This window comes from Muscardinus avellanarius (assembly GCF_963383645.1).
Source record: "Muscardinus avellanarius genome assembly, chromosome: 4".
NCBI lineage: Eukaryota > Metazoa > Chordata > Mammalia > Rodentia > Gliridae > Muscardinus > Muscardinus avellanarius.
The window spans coordinates 57544072-57560227 of record NC_137789.1 but is presented as its reverse complement, the minus strand read 5'-3'; the positions used below and the strand labels follow the sequence as shown (position 1 = coordinate 57560227).

The 16156-nt window shown below is 42.9% G+C and overlaps 1 protein-coding gene across 1 annotated transcript in view; it reads right to left on the bottom strand.

Annotated features, from left to right (window-relative positions):
- The window catches only part of ZNF704 (zinc finger protein 704), a gene marked incomplete at both ends in the record, with an annotated part of 227770 nt that overhangs the window by 27645 nt on the left and 183969 nt on the right, over positions 1-16156 (bottom strand). Inside the window, one exon of the mRNA XM_080695129.1 lies at positions 15328-15560. Within this exon, the coding sequence (XP_080551255.1) occupies positions 15328-15560 (233 nt within the window). The remainder of the gene's footprint in view (positions 1-15327; positions 15561-16156) is intronic.

Here is a 16156-nt window from a genome sequence, read left to right as displayed (position 1 = left end):
GAATTCCAAGTTAAGAACCCTTGCACTAGAGGGAAGGGGCCTGGGTGTCTGGAGGGCTGTGTGGGGCAGAGATGCCCTGCCCACAAACTGCCCTCATTGACCTGGACTGTGACATAAGAAATAAATTAACCTTTACTGTGTTAAAGCTACAGAGGTTTGGAAATGGGCTGTTCCAATAGTAAAAGTCAGCCCACCTTGACCAACAAACACAGCAGTGGTGACCCCTCCCTGAGCTGATGGATGTAGCTGTTTCCATGCCGACTAGGGTTTCTGCCATCACCTACTATGATTCCTACCATCATTCTCCAAGTTCCATGAAGCTATCACTCACACATTTAGAAGATGACTCAACCAGCTACTACTGATGGGATCAGTATCCAGATCATTCACCGAGACAGCCACTCCCACTGAAGATGTTCTATAGGTTTCTGAGTTGAAAACACACTTGGAAGCTTTCAGAACTGACATGCGTCTCTGTGTTGGAGGAGGGCTGCTTTGAAGCTCGGCAAGCAGAGGACAAAGCACAGCAGCAGGTGGCTGCAGCCCGCTGGAGCAGAGTCATGGTTGTGGAGAGGCCCACCATCCCTGTGGGTTTCATGAGCACAGCAACTCCCTGTCCCAGGGACTCTGCTGGGCTGACTGGCACTCACAGCGCTACTACCTCACAACTCCCTGTGCAGCTCCTCCTGATGTGCAGGCTGAGCTGAAGAAGCTGGAGCTTCAAGGAGCTAGGGCTGAAGTTGTTGGAGGGACATGAGGAAGCTGAGAGTAAAGACATAATTTAGACTTACAACAGTTCCATGGTGTCTGTTCATTCTCAGCAGAGAATTCCCAATTTGGGGGCTCCCTCATCTTGAGCCCCATACCTAAATACATGAAATGTAACACAGGCCATAAGAAGAACTTTAAATCTCACCCCAACTCCCAAAGTCAACAATAGGATTTCTTCTTTGTGTCTTAATTCAAAGAATTATTTAAAGCATAGAACTTAACAAAGTGATTTTTGTCCATTTTTCAAATGATGAAGCTCTGCTATAGAAAACATCTTCATTTACTGTAATTAAAGTCTTAAATCAAAATTATGGGTACCTGATCATCCAAATATTCATCTGGATATGAAATCATTATAAGTGAAAACACTTTATTTGTTCCTAACTCTTTTGCTGATGCAATCTTTCATTCATTATATGTCTGGCAAGGAATATTCCAGATGCAGTGGATAAAGAGCAGAAAAAGAAAACAGGATGCTCTTGGGGAAATGATATTCTATCAGGGAAGTGATATGATACACATGTTTCAGATGCACTTCAAGGCCTCCAGCAGCTGACTTTTGAGATGAGACTTCAAGGCTGGAAAAGAAGCCATCCATACTGAGCGCTAGTTTTCCAAGGCTTGCAGATAGAAAACAGCCTGGCATATGGGTGGAGGGCAGAAAAAAGGATGGCGTGTTTAGAGGGAAGGTTGGGAAGAGGATGCAATCTGGATCATACAGGGCCTTGGAGGAGACAGCAAAGAATTTGGATTTTACTCTGAAAGAAAAGTTACTGAAAGAGAAGAGCGACATTACAGAGTTTAGGTTTAAAAATATTAAGTCTGTTTTGGGGGAGAAATTAAGGGCACCAGCATGGATGCAACTGCAGGTTAGAGATGAGGGTGAACTAGAAGATTTGGGCCCTGAGAATGGAGAATAGTGAACACACTTATATTCTGAATGGAGATCCAACAGTCCTTGCTGTTGGGTTGAATGTGAGGAATGATCAACAGGATAGCATTAGAGATAACTTCTATGTTTTAGGTTTGAAGGTCTGGGTGAATTATGGTTCTGCTTTATTTTGAGATTGCCATTATATGTCAATAAGAGGTGGCAAGAAGGATGCTGAAACCCAGGGAAGTCAGGGATAAAAATATAAATTTGCAGTCAGGAGTTGAGGAAGCATTCACAGCTTGGGTCTGGATGAGATAATCTAGGGACAGATGCAGCTAGAGATGATGGCAGCACCCAGATGCAGCTGCATGTAATGTTTCAGGTTGGAGTTTGAAAAGCTGCAGAGAGAGAGAGGGAGGGAGGGAGGGAGAGAGAGGGGGGAAGGGGAGGGGAGGGGAGGGGAAGGGAGGGGAAGGAGGGAGGTGGGGGGAGGATGGATGGATCAATCAGGAGTGCTGTGTTAAAGACAACACACCAATAGAAATAAAAATGTATAGACATCCTTAATTGATAATTATTAAAAATGTTTTCCACCAAGAAAAAGAAAGGCATAAACAAGAGAAAGTATTTCAGGAAGGAAGATGTGACCGATAATGTTGAACACAGGCATTAGATTTGGCCTGTGGATGCTCCTGGTAGCCCAGCCAGTAATGGTTTCCTGGTGTGGGGATGGAGATCAGAGAATAAGTGGGGTTTGAAGAAATGAAGAGAGTATGCAACAACTTTTCTAAGAATTTTAGCTGATCTATAAGCAGTCAAGGAAAGGTTTGTTTGTAAAGATGAAGGCTACATAAGTGAATTTTTATGCAGATAGGAATGATTGTGGAGGAGAAACTGATGGTGCAGTAGAGTTGTGGAGGGGACTCTAGGGTGAGTTCTGCAGAAGGCGAGAGAAGGTAAGTGCTGGGCCTACGACACAGGTGGAGGCGCTGCCCAGGATGAGAGAAGTCCTTTACACAAAAAGAAGGATTTGGATGCAGTTAGTTAGTTTGCTGATTTGAGGGGAAAACACATCTTGTTTGAATGCTTCTGATTTCTCAGTGAGGCCAATCCAAGGGCAAGAAGGAAAGCTGTGAAGTTTGAGGAGGCCAGAGAAAAATGGATGTGTAATATATATATATACTGATGTGCAATGCATCAATCAAAGTTTATTTAAAAAGAATAGTGGGGAAAGAATGAGCAAGACATCTATTATTTCCATATTCATGGTGGTAAACAGATTCCAAACAGTTACAAAAGCTATCCAGTGCCATCTGATGATTGTTATCAACTAGTTAGACAAAGGCTTTCAAAATTAATGTAATCGTGTTACACAAGATATAAAGCCAAATTCCTTCTACATTGTAGGGATTTTTTAAGGTCTCTAATTGCTGATTGTTTTAGGAAATGACAATCACAGTGGTAGTTTTGTGCCAAAACACACATCACTTATACTATTGCTTGTTTCTTGTCTTTGCAATAATATGTCAAACATTTGTTTTTAAGTTAAGTGTAAAGCCTGGTCCTAATTATAGGCAAACAACCTCACATGGACTTTCCTCATGAAGTTGCCATCACAGTCATCACTCTCTAGTCCCAGGGGGGCTCTCAGACCCCAGAATACAATGAAGCTGAACCAGTGTCCTTTCCCAAACCAGCAAATTGCTGATAGACTCCCATATATCTTAAGTCTCTTGGAATTAGGATAAGTATCAACTGCAATTGTGTATTCCCTCCCCAAGTACACATGTATTCTCTTGAGGTTCCCTGCTAAGGGTTCCAAAGACATGTGTTAGTTACAGAAAATTAATAAAGAATCATAATAAGTTTTGCCCCTTCTTTCCTTTTTTTTATATTGTCGAGTTTTCAAGAGGCATGCTGTGTTTTTAGCATGGTAAACACTCTGAGAGTAGAAACTTTGACTTTTTGTCCAACACTCTAATCTCAGTGTTTGTCTGGCTCAAAGCCAGCCATATGCTGTATTCAGTCTTGGGAAAGTCATGTTTTGGGGCCTGCTGAGATAAGCCACATTTCTGACATTTAAGCATTTGTGAAATCACCTTGTAAATGATCTATATTCAAAGAATATTTGCCAAAAAAGTTATTCTTCTGTGGAATTCAAGACTTCCCACTACAATTACCACTTGTTTACCTTGTCTGGCTATAAATGGACTTCTCAAGGAGGTGTAATGGTTAGATATAGAATGTCCCCTGAAGAGCTCATGCATTAATGTTTGGAGTTGATATATTGAAGTCATGAGGGTTGTAATGGATTTACTGCTGGTAACCTAGGAAGGTGGGGTCCCTGGGGTGAGGCTTGGGGACTATGTTTTTTGTCTTTTAATCTCCTTGCTTGCTCTCTCTTGTTTTTAGCCTCCATGATGCGAGAGCAGAACCTTTGCTCTTTTTTATTCTCTCTGCTTCCTGCTGCCATGCACCGAGCTCTGCAGATCTGGCCTCCCGTGGACTTAACCTCTGAAATCTCCAAAATGTAGCAAATCTTTCCCCAAAGTTTTGTGGTCAGTTGTTTTTTATTACAGCAGTGAGAATGTTGACCTAGACAAGAGGCTCCTGGTGACCAAATCCAACCAGAACTCCATGGGCTGGAGCCTGTTGATGCACAGCAAGGACTGAATTGTAGGTGGTTTTCTCTTTCTTCTCTATAATACATTTCCTTTCCAACTTTACACATGCTGCACTAGTAGCTACACGAAGAAGATATAAGTCTACAAATAGATAACGGAAAAAGAGCTACAGAAATAGTTATTGTCTAGTTATGAAGACTTTGGTCATTAACATAAATGATTGGAAGGTTAAGATCCCATTGATTTCCGAGGTAGTGGCAAATCTGGATTTAAAAACATAATTACCTATAGTGGGAAGAGTAGAAACTCTTTTTGGGGAGGAAGCTCTCTACAAACCTTTTCTCAGAGGGGTAGCTCTGCTTTTTCCTCTACTTCTTCCTTTTGAAAAAACACATCTTACACTTGTTATCCAATTGATATTTAAAAACCTTTAGAAAATAGCTGGGAGTGGTGGTGCACACATGTAATCTCAGTTCTTGGGAGGTTAAGGGGCTGCAAGTTTGAGGCCAGCCTCAGCAACTTTGCTAGATCCTCTTTAAAAACAAAAAATAAAAAATAAAAATAAAAAGGGCTGGGTATAGGTGAGAAGTAGAATGCCCCTGGATTCAGTCCTTAGTATCATACATATACAAACAAAACAAACACTGCTTTAGAATTGCCTATAACTTTGACCCAATTCATCTTTAGGGACCTATCCTAAAAATAATTCAAAATGTCTGGAAAGTATATATATGTGAAGATATCCATCACACTGATTATTACATTTGAGGAATATTAGAAATATTCTCAATTGACAATGGGGAGTTGGTTAAATTAATAAGTATTAAGCAGAGTTAAAAATGAAGTTATAAGAAAAATTCCTTTAATGTAAAAAGTTCCAATCTATAAAGGAGACTGCTGCAACTATGAGCTTCCAGGCCACTCTGCTTCCTTCTGCACTGGGCTCAGTGCCCCAGGAGGTGGACCTGCATGTGCTACATTAACAGGCCCTGCCTGTGGGGCTCTGGTTGGACTTGGTCAATGACAGGCTTGAGGGGCAAGAGAGTGGAAAGCAGGAGGGTACCGGTTCTTCCTGGCTCCCTTTCAGCCTGGCCATGGTGGCTAGAGGCCCCATTTTTCCTCGAAAACCTGCCACTGCTGTTAGGTGACCTCTTCTACAGCTGAATTTCCAGGGTCTGGGAGCCTTCTGGGCTCTGGAATCTTCTATGTTTGCTTCTTTAGGCTTGGGGTACTCACTGCCTTCCCTGGCTATCAGGTCCTGGGGTACAACACCACCCTGCTGACTTCCCCCAGCCCTGCCCGTGCCTTAGTAAAGGGTCTCTGCATTAAACCATTCCAGCTACTCCCTTGAGTGTGCCAACTGTTCTCTGCCAGGACTTGATAGAGACAGGGTAAAAGCATGTTATGAAAGAACATGGATAATATATTTTGGGGAGATATGAATAGATAATGAAATAAAAATGTGAAAATATTAGGGAGGGGTATCTTAATCTTAATTTGCAAGATAAAAAAAATCCCCTTTTTTTGTGGTGCTGGAGATAGGACCCAGAGGCGCTCTACCTTCGGGCTACATTCCCAGACCTATTTTCTATTTTATTTGGAAACAGGGTCTCACTAAGTTGCTGAGAGCCTCACTAAGTAGCTGAGGCTGGCTTTGAATCTACACAATACTCCCGTCTCAGCATCCCAAGTACTGGGATTAAAAGTGTGCTCCACCATGTCCAGCAAAAATCCCACTTTTAATTTTAAAAAGTAATTTCTTAGCCAGGCATGGTGCTCATGCTTGTAATCCCAGTACTCGGGAGGCTGAGACAGGAGGATTGCAGGTTTGAAGTCAGCCTCAGCAACTTGTGAGGCCACCTGTAACTTGAGACCTTGTTTCAAAATAAAGAATAAAATAGGGCTGGAGGTGAAGCTCAGAAGTAGAACGTCCCTGGTTTCAATCTCCAGTACCACAAAAAATAAAAATAAAAGACATTTCTTTAAAAAATAGTAACTAGGCCGGGTGTGGTGGCACATGCTTGTAATCCCCACGCTTGGGAGGTAGAGACAGGAGGATCATGCAGGTTAGAAAGCCTTAAGAGACCCTGTTTCCAAATAAAAATATAAAATATAGGTGTCTGGGAGTAGAAGGGTTTCCAGTAACCCTAGTACCACCAAAATAATAATAATAATAATAATAATAATAATAATAATAATAACAACAACAACAACAACAACAACTACTATTAATACATAATGCTTGACTAATTTTGGAGAGAAGCACACACTAGCAGGATTATTTGAGCTTTAATGAAACTGGTTTTACTCTACATAGGCCAAAGGATTTTCTTTTCTTTTTCTTCTTCTTTTTTTTTTTGTTGTTTTGTTTTTTTCCCCCAATGCTGGGGATCAAACTCCGGGCTACAGCCCCCAAGGATGTTCTTACATTTAGGCTCAAAGCTCCTCAAATGGCAGGTTAGCATGTTTCAAAGTCCCCTCACTACGTCCCATTGAAACCAATCCTTTGTCTACAAACAGACTACTCGCTGTTATACTAAAGGAAAGCAAGCCGCGTGAGGAAGAGAACATGAAAAAACAGCTAAATAAACAACGCCCAGTTTGCCGCACGGGTCCAAGCTCGCCTGAGGAAGCCAAACCAAGCAGAGCTGCTGGCAGAGTGGCAGCGGCCAAGTATGAACGGCCCATCTGTGTTTCCACCCTGGCTTCTCCTCACGACTCTAACAGATGTTCACAAAGCTGGAATGTCCGCAAACGCTCGGAGCAACAGCTGAAAACTCACTCCTACTGGAAAGCACTTCTGTGGAACACCAAAGCCAACGCCAGCCGACTTCCAGTCTCTCAGAGTGGCCCTCCTCACAGGAGGCAGCTGAGAGGATGGAGGAGGGAGGCCGCCACCGCCACCACGCCTGCCTGGCCCTGTGCAAAGAGCGTGCACAAGCTCCCTCATTTAACATTCACGAGCCCTCATGGAGCTACAACTCTGGGCAATTCCAGACAGATTCATTGAATCTCCCATTCACCTCATGTTAGATGCACTGAAGCTTCCAGATAAGCTCTTTTGACTCACCCAAGTTTGAGGCTGTGGACCAGGACAGTTGGTCAGAACATTCTAGATTTTTTACCTTTGTAGCAGCTTCTGGGTCATCTCTGAGGCCAGCAGCTCTAGGCTCCAAGCTGAGCTCTTTGACCCAGGTTGTTTTGATTTTCTGTTCACCTTGTCATGGTGAGTTTGCATCTGATTTTTATATTGTTTCATACCTGGAGTATACAGAGTGGCTTCTGTTTTCCTCACAGAATCCAGACACATAAAAAAGGACTGAAGAGTTGATCACTGAAGGTCACCTTCAGTTCCAGTAGAAATGTTGCTTGATTATGAAGTATTATATGGCATGCCTAGTAATAATTTCATGTAAGAGCATATTCTAGAAGGTATATGAACATGCATATCATTTCACCACCTAAGCAGCCTGGGTCAGTTGCCTTTCTTCTCCTTCCTTCCTTCCTTCCTTCCTTCCTTCCTTCCTTCTTCTTCTTTTTTTTTTTTTTTGGTGTTGGGGAGTGAACTCAGGAGTATTCTACCTCTGAACTACACTCCCAGACCTATTTTACTTTTTATTTTGAAAGTTTTGCTAAGTAGTCAAGGCTGGCCTCAAACCTGTGATCCTCTCATCTCAGCCTGCCAAGTACTGAGACTGCAGGCATGCACCACCATGCCTGGCTATCATGTTGCCTATCTACGTGATTAAGATCTTCAGGTATCTATATGTTAAGTGGTGACCAGAGTGCACATGTGTATTTGTAAGTAGTGGGGTGAAGGGTGGATGCTTATGTTTGTTCTCCAGAGTGCATCAGCTTCTCTGAGGGATGGAAAGAAGACTAACTGTTCTGTGCAGGTGAGTTTGCTACTTTACACATTTTTCTCAGCCTGTCTCATGAGAACCCAAATCCCTTGGCAGAGGCTCTAAGACTGTTTCCAGGGTCAAGAAGTCTGTTCAGACCCTCAGCAGGTACCAAAATGTTGATGAGTGGTTACACTTCAAAATAGCAACTACTTAGAAGCTGGCAGGGGCTCCAGTTCTTTCCTTAATTGAGAAAGTAGCCTTCTATACATGTCACTTTACCTTTGTGTTCCCCTACTGTAAAATGGGACGACTAAATGAGATTAGTGGTGTGTGTGTGTGTGTGTGTGTGTGTGTGTGTGTGTGTGTGTGTGTTACTGGGGACTGAACTCAGGGGCATTCTACCTCTGAGCTACATGCCCAGCCCTATTTTAATTTTAATTTTTAATTTTATTTTTGTGGCACTGGGGGTGGAACCCATGGACTTTTCTATCTTTGGGCTACACTCCCAGACCTATTTTATACTTTATTTGGGAACAGGGTCTCACTAAGTTGCTGAGAGCCTCACTGATTAGCTGAGGCTGGCTTCGAACCTGTGCAACCCTCCTGTCTCAGCCTCCCAAGAGCTGGGATACAAGCATGCCCGGCTTAGTTTTTATTTTGAAACAGAGTCTCACACACTGGCTTTGAACCTGCAATCCTCCTATCTCCTCTTCCTAAGTACTGGGACCACAGGTGTGCACTGCCATGCCCTACCTAGTTGTTCTGGATTTTTAAGGTCTATGAAATTAAAGCAAAGCAATGAGTAAATTCAAATGTATGCCGAGGATAGGCTAACATCTCCCAACTACATGCACTGTTTCTTGATGCTGTGGTGATAAGTAGATAAAAATATAATAGAAAGATTTTTGCAAATGGAATAACATAGAATATGTCTGGCTTCTTTTCCCACAGCATAATGTTTTTGAGAGTCATTCACTAGTTCACGTATCCATAGTTTGCTCCCATCTATTGTAGTGTAGCATTTCTGTTTGAATATACCACCACTTGCTTATCCATTTGCCTGTTGATGGGCACTTTGGGTTGTTTCCAGTTTGGGGTGATAATGAATAAAGCTGCTATGAACATTTGTCTACGAGTCTTTTTGTGGGCATGTGTTTTCTTATCTCTTAGGTAAATACATACCCAAGAGTAGAATTGCTGGGTCATATGGTAAGTGTATATTTAACTTTGTAAGAAACTGCCAAACTGTTTTGCAAAGTAGTCATGCCATTTCACATTTCTACCAGCTATGAATGAGAGCTTGTTGCCAATACTTGGTATTTTGTACCTCAAATATACACACTGTATGAGTCCATTATCTTGAAGTTCTACAGCAGGCAACATTAACGCGCAGGGACAGGAGTCAGATCAGTGGTGGCCTGTCTGCAGCGGTGGGTGACTGGCTGCCCAGGGCACAAGGAGTGATGGTCTTGCCTACAGTGGTGGCTCTTCAGGTAGAGGCACTAGTTAAAACTCACTAGAATGTCTACCTTCTAGAAATGGGCTCCTATTATTTCATGAACACAATATCTGCACAAGACTGATTTAGGATGATTTCTATAACACCACCAAGTGAATTCTGGAGTTAATAGAACTCAGTAGTCATTCTATATTTTCTCAAAGAATTCTAGGAGTACATTTCATTATGGGAGACACCTGTATGTTTCTAGATGGGATTGGATGGTCTTCTAATGTAGAAAGGTTGAGACTAGAGAATGTTTGAAATCCTTGGACTTCCAAAGGCCCAATCCTAAATACCACATGGTAGCTCGCTCTGAGACCCTAGACACCTCACTAAATGTCTCCTGTCACTCTTCTTTACCCTAGGTCCTCTCCGGGGCTGTCGGCTCCCTTGATGTCTGAGGAGGCCATGTCCCAGTGAGGCTGTGCAGGTGACACCCAGCTGCCCTCTTGGCCCTGCCCCCCTCAGCAGAGGAGCAGTGGTTCTATTTCTTTTTTCTATTTTTCTTTTTTGGTGGTACTGGGGTTCCTGGAAGCCCTTCTACCTCCGGGATACACTCCCAGACCTACCTTTTATTTTTTTTTTATTTTTGGAAACAGGGTCTCCTAAGCCAGCACGGCTGGCTTCGAATCTGCGCGATCCTCCTGTCTCTGCCTCCCAAGCGCGGGGATTACAAGCGTGCGCCACCACGCCTGGCATCAGCAGTGGTTCTATTTCTGAAGCAGCAGCCCTTATCGGCGGCACTCTCTGCTTGAAATTAGCAGGTCAGAGACCAACCCGGTGTAGAGACAGGCAACATGCTTATTTGTGAGCTTTTATGGGTTTGTTTTCTTCTGGGAGCAACCCTTCATGATTTAAAGTGATTCATTGCTTTTTGGTTCTGAAAGATGAAAATACAGAGTGCAACAAATGATTACACAACTGTTTACTACTGTATAGCTCTGATGGGACACCTTATGTTAAATCTGCCCTTCTGACTCCAACTGGAGATTCTCCCCAATATACAGGCAACAATGGTCATGGCCAAGATGTCTGTGAAATACATGAAAATGATTCCGTAGCCACTGGACTTTAGTCAGCACCTCTGAGGGGCTGCTGGGTAGCTGGGCAGCCCAGAGTCCTGAGCCACAGTGGTACAGCTCCGGTCAACCCAGGACCAGGAGGGAGGAAAACAGTCTCTTCTCAGTACACTCAGGTGTCTAAAATTTCCCATTCAGCTAGTTGTCAGATGGATGCAAGGGCAAGCATGGAGCAGTGGCTAACATGTGTTGCTCTTCACACACCCACTCGTGTGATCCTCACAACAGCCCCATCAATATGGTACCACCCATTTTCCAAATTTTACAGATGAGGGCACTGACTGTGGCCCTGCAGTTTGCTTAAGGTCACAAAATACTATATAGCTGGTATGCCAATTTCAGAAAGCACAGTGCCCAGAATCCTCCAGGATCAGGAGTCTGGCATGGAATGGAGCACACAAATAATTATAAGCGCTTTCGGTTTTCTAGGGACCTTGTGGATTGATGGTCAACTCTTGGCCTTCCACAGACTTTCTCCCAGGTGCCCATGGCTGTATTTAGGGTCATTGCATCACCTTGTGGCCATGGCAGGAACTGCACCTGCCCAAAGTCCCCAGAGTCCCGGCTCTCTGTGTGGAAGTTGTCAGACCATCTGAAACCACAAAGGAAAAATTCTGCTAGAGCCAGCCCTGACAAAACTGGCTGGCTGACCCACAAAGCCAGGAGAGGGCCTTTCACTTCCTTTACATGCCACTCACCTCCCTCTGCTGTGGGTCCTCTCAATTGGGCTGGGCCTCCTGTAGGAGCTCAGCCTTAGAGGCAGCCAGCATTGCCTCCTCTGCCCTCTATTTCTTTCTGAACTGTGTGCGACCTGCTTCCACCTTGCCATGTAATGTGGACTGTATCTGTGTCTGGTTGTTTTCGCTATTATCCTCCTTTTGAGCAGAGGGAAATAAGAAGTCTTTGAATTAAGTTGCCTCAAGAGTTTCCTCTTTCTCTTTCAGCTATGACAATCTTGTTTTTTTTTTTTTTTAAACCACATTGTAAGTTATACAACCCTGGACAATTCACATAATCTTCATGTGCCTTCTCTGTAAAATAAGATTAAGGATATACCCAAGATTTGGGGATGATTAAATGCTACACTTGAAAAATTTTGGTAAGCTGTAACTAAATATGACAGTACAGTGATTATCAGAAAATATATTAGATTCCTCCTCCTCCTCCTCCTCCTCCTCCTCCTCCTTCACACTGAGGATTGAACCCAGGGGTAGTCTACCACTGAGCTACGCCCCCCTCCCCCATGCTATTTTATTTTGAAACAGGGTCTAAATTGCTGAGGCTGTTTTCAAATATGTGATCCTCTTGCCTCAGCCTCCTAAGTACTGGGATTACAGGTCTCAACTTCTTTACAGGTAAATGGGACACAGATCTCCGGTAGAGGTGATAGTGAGGCGGTGTTTGGGGGAGAGGTGGGAGAGGAGATGAAAAGCTTTCATAATCATGAGACACACTCAGCCATCATGCTTCCTTGACTTTGTTTAGAGTTCTTAAAATGTCTGTTAAAATGCTGCCTTATTCCAGTTCATAGGCTCACATTTAATCTTCATAACTGTCTGGAGAGAGGTGTGATTAACATCTGTTTTCCTGTGTTACAGATGAAAAAGCTGATACTCAGAAAGGTGAGCTGCTTTTCTCAGGTTCTCAGGGTAGCAGAGTTGAGTTTAGAATGTGGATCTTTAGATTTCTGGTCAGGGCGCCCTAATTTACCACATGTTGTATTGTTTCTTTATAACTTAGCACATAGGGGTTCCAAACTTTTTGACCAGAAGCTACATCAAGAAATATATTTTTCATATTACATACTCACAAATAAGTATATAACTGAAATAAAAATGTCAAGAGACAAAATTTACCCATGTGTAGGTATTGCATTCTACTCTGTCCTATGAATTAAAGAGTGCTATTCACAACTCATTAAATTGATTCACAACCCACTTTAGTGGATTAAGACTTGCAGCTTGGAAGAGCCTGATGTAGAAAAGTTCTTAATCTTCATAGGACATGTGACCCTTACAACTGACCATTGTTTCAAATGAATATTATGTGTTTAAGAGAATGGATAGGGAAAGAAGTTGAACTCAGAAAATCCCCCTAGCTAGAACATATTGTCTAGTTCAAGCAAATAAATACTTAACTGTTAGTAATCTTTTGAAACATGATTTTAAATACTCTAAAATAATGATATCACAATTAATTTGTTCTACCACATCATGAAGACAGTACTTTCACTCACAATTGCTATCACCTCTTTTCTTTGTGGGTCTAGGATTGGAACCCAGGGGCATTCAACCTTCGAGCTACATCTCCTGCTCTATTTTTTATTCTTTATTTTGAAACAGGGCCTCACTAAGTAGCAGAGGCCGGCCGTGAACTGTGATCCTCTTGTCTCAGCCTCTCAAATGCTGGGATTACAAGCATGAGCCACCACACAAGGCTTATCACCTCTTTTCACACCAACCTGACTTTCAGTACTTGAAGAAAGCTACTAAAACCTTAATCTCAGAGCATTCAGTATTTTCCCTGATGGATGGTCAGTAAATGATGGCACATTAAATGAGTAAAAAATGAATAGCCACAGTCCCACTGTCTTGTTATTTTCGCTACTCAAAATGATTGGAGGGAAGTACTTAGGGCATTCTACCTTCAAGTTACACCGCCAGCCCTTTTTATTTCTTATTTTTAAAAGTGTCTCTCTAGGTTCTTGAAAGTCTTGCTACATTGCTGAAGCTGTCCTTGAACCTGTGATCCTCTTGTCTCAGCCTCTCAAGCACTGGGATTACAGGAATGCATTCATACCTGGCTTCAAAGTAATTTTAAGTTCAAGTGACCATGGCAACAATTTGTTCTATATAAGACCAATGTGTTAAAAATGAGTGATTATGAGCTTCATCTAATTGATGTTCCCTGGGGAAATGCAGAGTCTGACTTGAGGGAGAAGCCAGAAGAAAGGAAGAATGAATATGGCTAGAACCCTTTCATTCATACTACTACCCAGCACCTTGCAGAGCAGACCTGCACACTTCAACTAGGTATCATCTTGTGCCGAGGCTTTCTTCCTTTTCCTTTAGGGACTTAACTATTCCTAATTTACTTGAAGCTTATAGACCTTCATGACCAACCCCCCCCACCCCCACCTGAACCAGCAGCAAGACTTCAGGTGCTGATTGCAGGGGCCCACCAGGCAGCGCTCTCCCCGACTGGTCAAGCAAGGCCCAGAATCACCAGGATCTTCTGGGAGCCTGGACAACTCTACCACCTGCAGGATCGACTAGACCAGAATCACAACTCTTCAAGTTCAGCCTCTGGGAAGGACAGGAGAACACAATAATGCCTTCCTCTATGGGCAAAAACAGATGACTTTCATTGGCCCTCCAACACACCCAGAGAAACTGCCTGTACCACCTCCATCATCACACAGGCTGAGCAATACCAAGAGATGTGGACGGAAGGGCCTGGACCAGCATTATCTCTTTGTTTTTCTCTCCGAGATAAACCAGGAAAGGGAAAAGGTTGCACTGCTAATTCTTGGATTTTTGTTTGTGACCAATCATTAATAGTAATACGACCAATATAGAATTTAAAAACCAATCTATAAAATAATAGTGTAGTATTTACATGATGATTTAAAAATAATGCCCAGATGTTTTCTGAATTAACCACCAGTAGTCTTACTTTAAGAAACAGAAATGATTTTCAAAAACTGTGAGTGATGATGATAACTAAGTGTGTCTGAAGAGAATGTAGAGAACATGAGTGAAAGGCTGAGGAAGGTCTGGGTCTGAATGCTGGCTCTGGCCCGTTCCAACAGAGCCAGTTAAATAATGATGCCCTGGATCCCCGATTTCCTTGCAGTACTTACTGTTCAGGCATGCTGTAAAGTCTAAATAAAAGGTAATCAATTAATTTACTGGGCTGATTAATTTAGTATTTTTTATTTTTGTTTAGTAATCATATAATTTTGGATAAGTATGTACACCTGTTTACACATAAGCTTTCATGTATCTGACATTTCATCTGGTTGTATAAAAACAAGATATAAAATATTCTTCTCAGCCAAGTGTGGTGGCATACACTTGTAATCCCAGCATTTGGGAAGCTGAGACAGGAGGATCATCGTTCAAAGACAGCCTCAGCTACTACTTAGCGAGGCCCTTTGCAATTCAGTGAGACCCTGTTTCAAAATAAAGAATAAAAAATAGGGCTGGGTATGTAGCTCCGCGGTAGAATGCCCCTGGGTTCCATCCCCAGTACCACAAAAATAAACAAACAAACAAATAAAATAGTCTTCCCAAAGACCTTCAGGGATGATAATAACAGAAAAAAAGAAGATATGAACTTTATCTTACATAGGGAAACACTGGGTCCCATGAACAGAGTGAGTCAATTACTGAAGAAAAGCCCAAGTCTAACTTTCTAACTTCCAAATACTGGTAGAGACTAGACTGGTGGATTATAGTCATGTGCTGGACAGGAAAAAAAACAGCAATATTTTAGTCACTTTTTTTGTCGTTAATCAAGATAATTTACTTTGAAACTTCAAAGAGTGTTAAAGGGGATGGTTCACCGCTTCTGTTTAGGGGGAGTGCGCATCTGGAAAGAAACTCGCACGAGTGAGGACGGTCGCACCAACCTTTCTTTTCCTGGGAATGGGCTCGTCGAAGAGCAGGTTGCTGGCCTCTGCCTCGTCGATGCCATCGTCCGGCTGCGCCTGGCTGCGGAAGGGCTTGAAGCTGTCCGCGGACAGCGGCGGTGACGGTGTGGATGGGTTGGACTGGTCGCTGGGGGCGCTCCAGCTCCAGTAGCCGCTGCTGCTCGTACTGGACGGCACGCAGCTGCCCTCTTTCCAGGATCCGCTGAGACCCTCTGCAAGCACAAGCAGGTCAGTGGGGCCCAGGCACTGCTGGGGGTGGGAACCTCTATACCGGCTCCTGGTACCACCTGCATCTCACTCAGAAATTTGCAACAGCTGGGTCTGTACTTTATTTTTTTGTATTTCTACACCCTGGCTCCCCACAGTACAGTTGATAATGTAAAGTCACATTACAGTTGATAAACATTAGTTACTTTAACTACATGATCACATAATTTTTTAAGAGCTCTCTGATGTGTGCTGTATACTGCAGCACTAATTCCTGGGGATGACAGTGGAGATATACATGAAAACAAAAAACAGATTTTCTTGTTCATGAATTTTGGGGAGCTCTGGGTTGACTGGCTGCAGTATTTGAGAAGGATTTTATTTGCAGTATTCACCTGCATTATTTAATCACAAAACCTCTCCTTTTTGGGGGGGGGTACTGGAGATTGAACTCAGGGGCATTCTATTTCTGTGTTATACCCTACCCATTTTTATTTATTTATTTTGAAACAGGGTCTTGCTAAATTGCTGAGGCTGACCTCAAACCTGTGACTCTCCTGTCTCAATTTCCCAAGTACTGGTATTACGTGTGTGTGTGTGT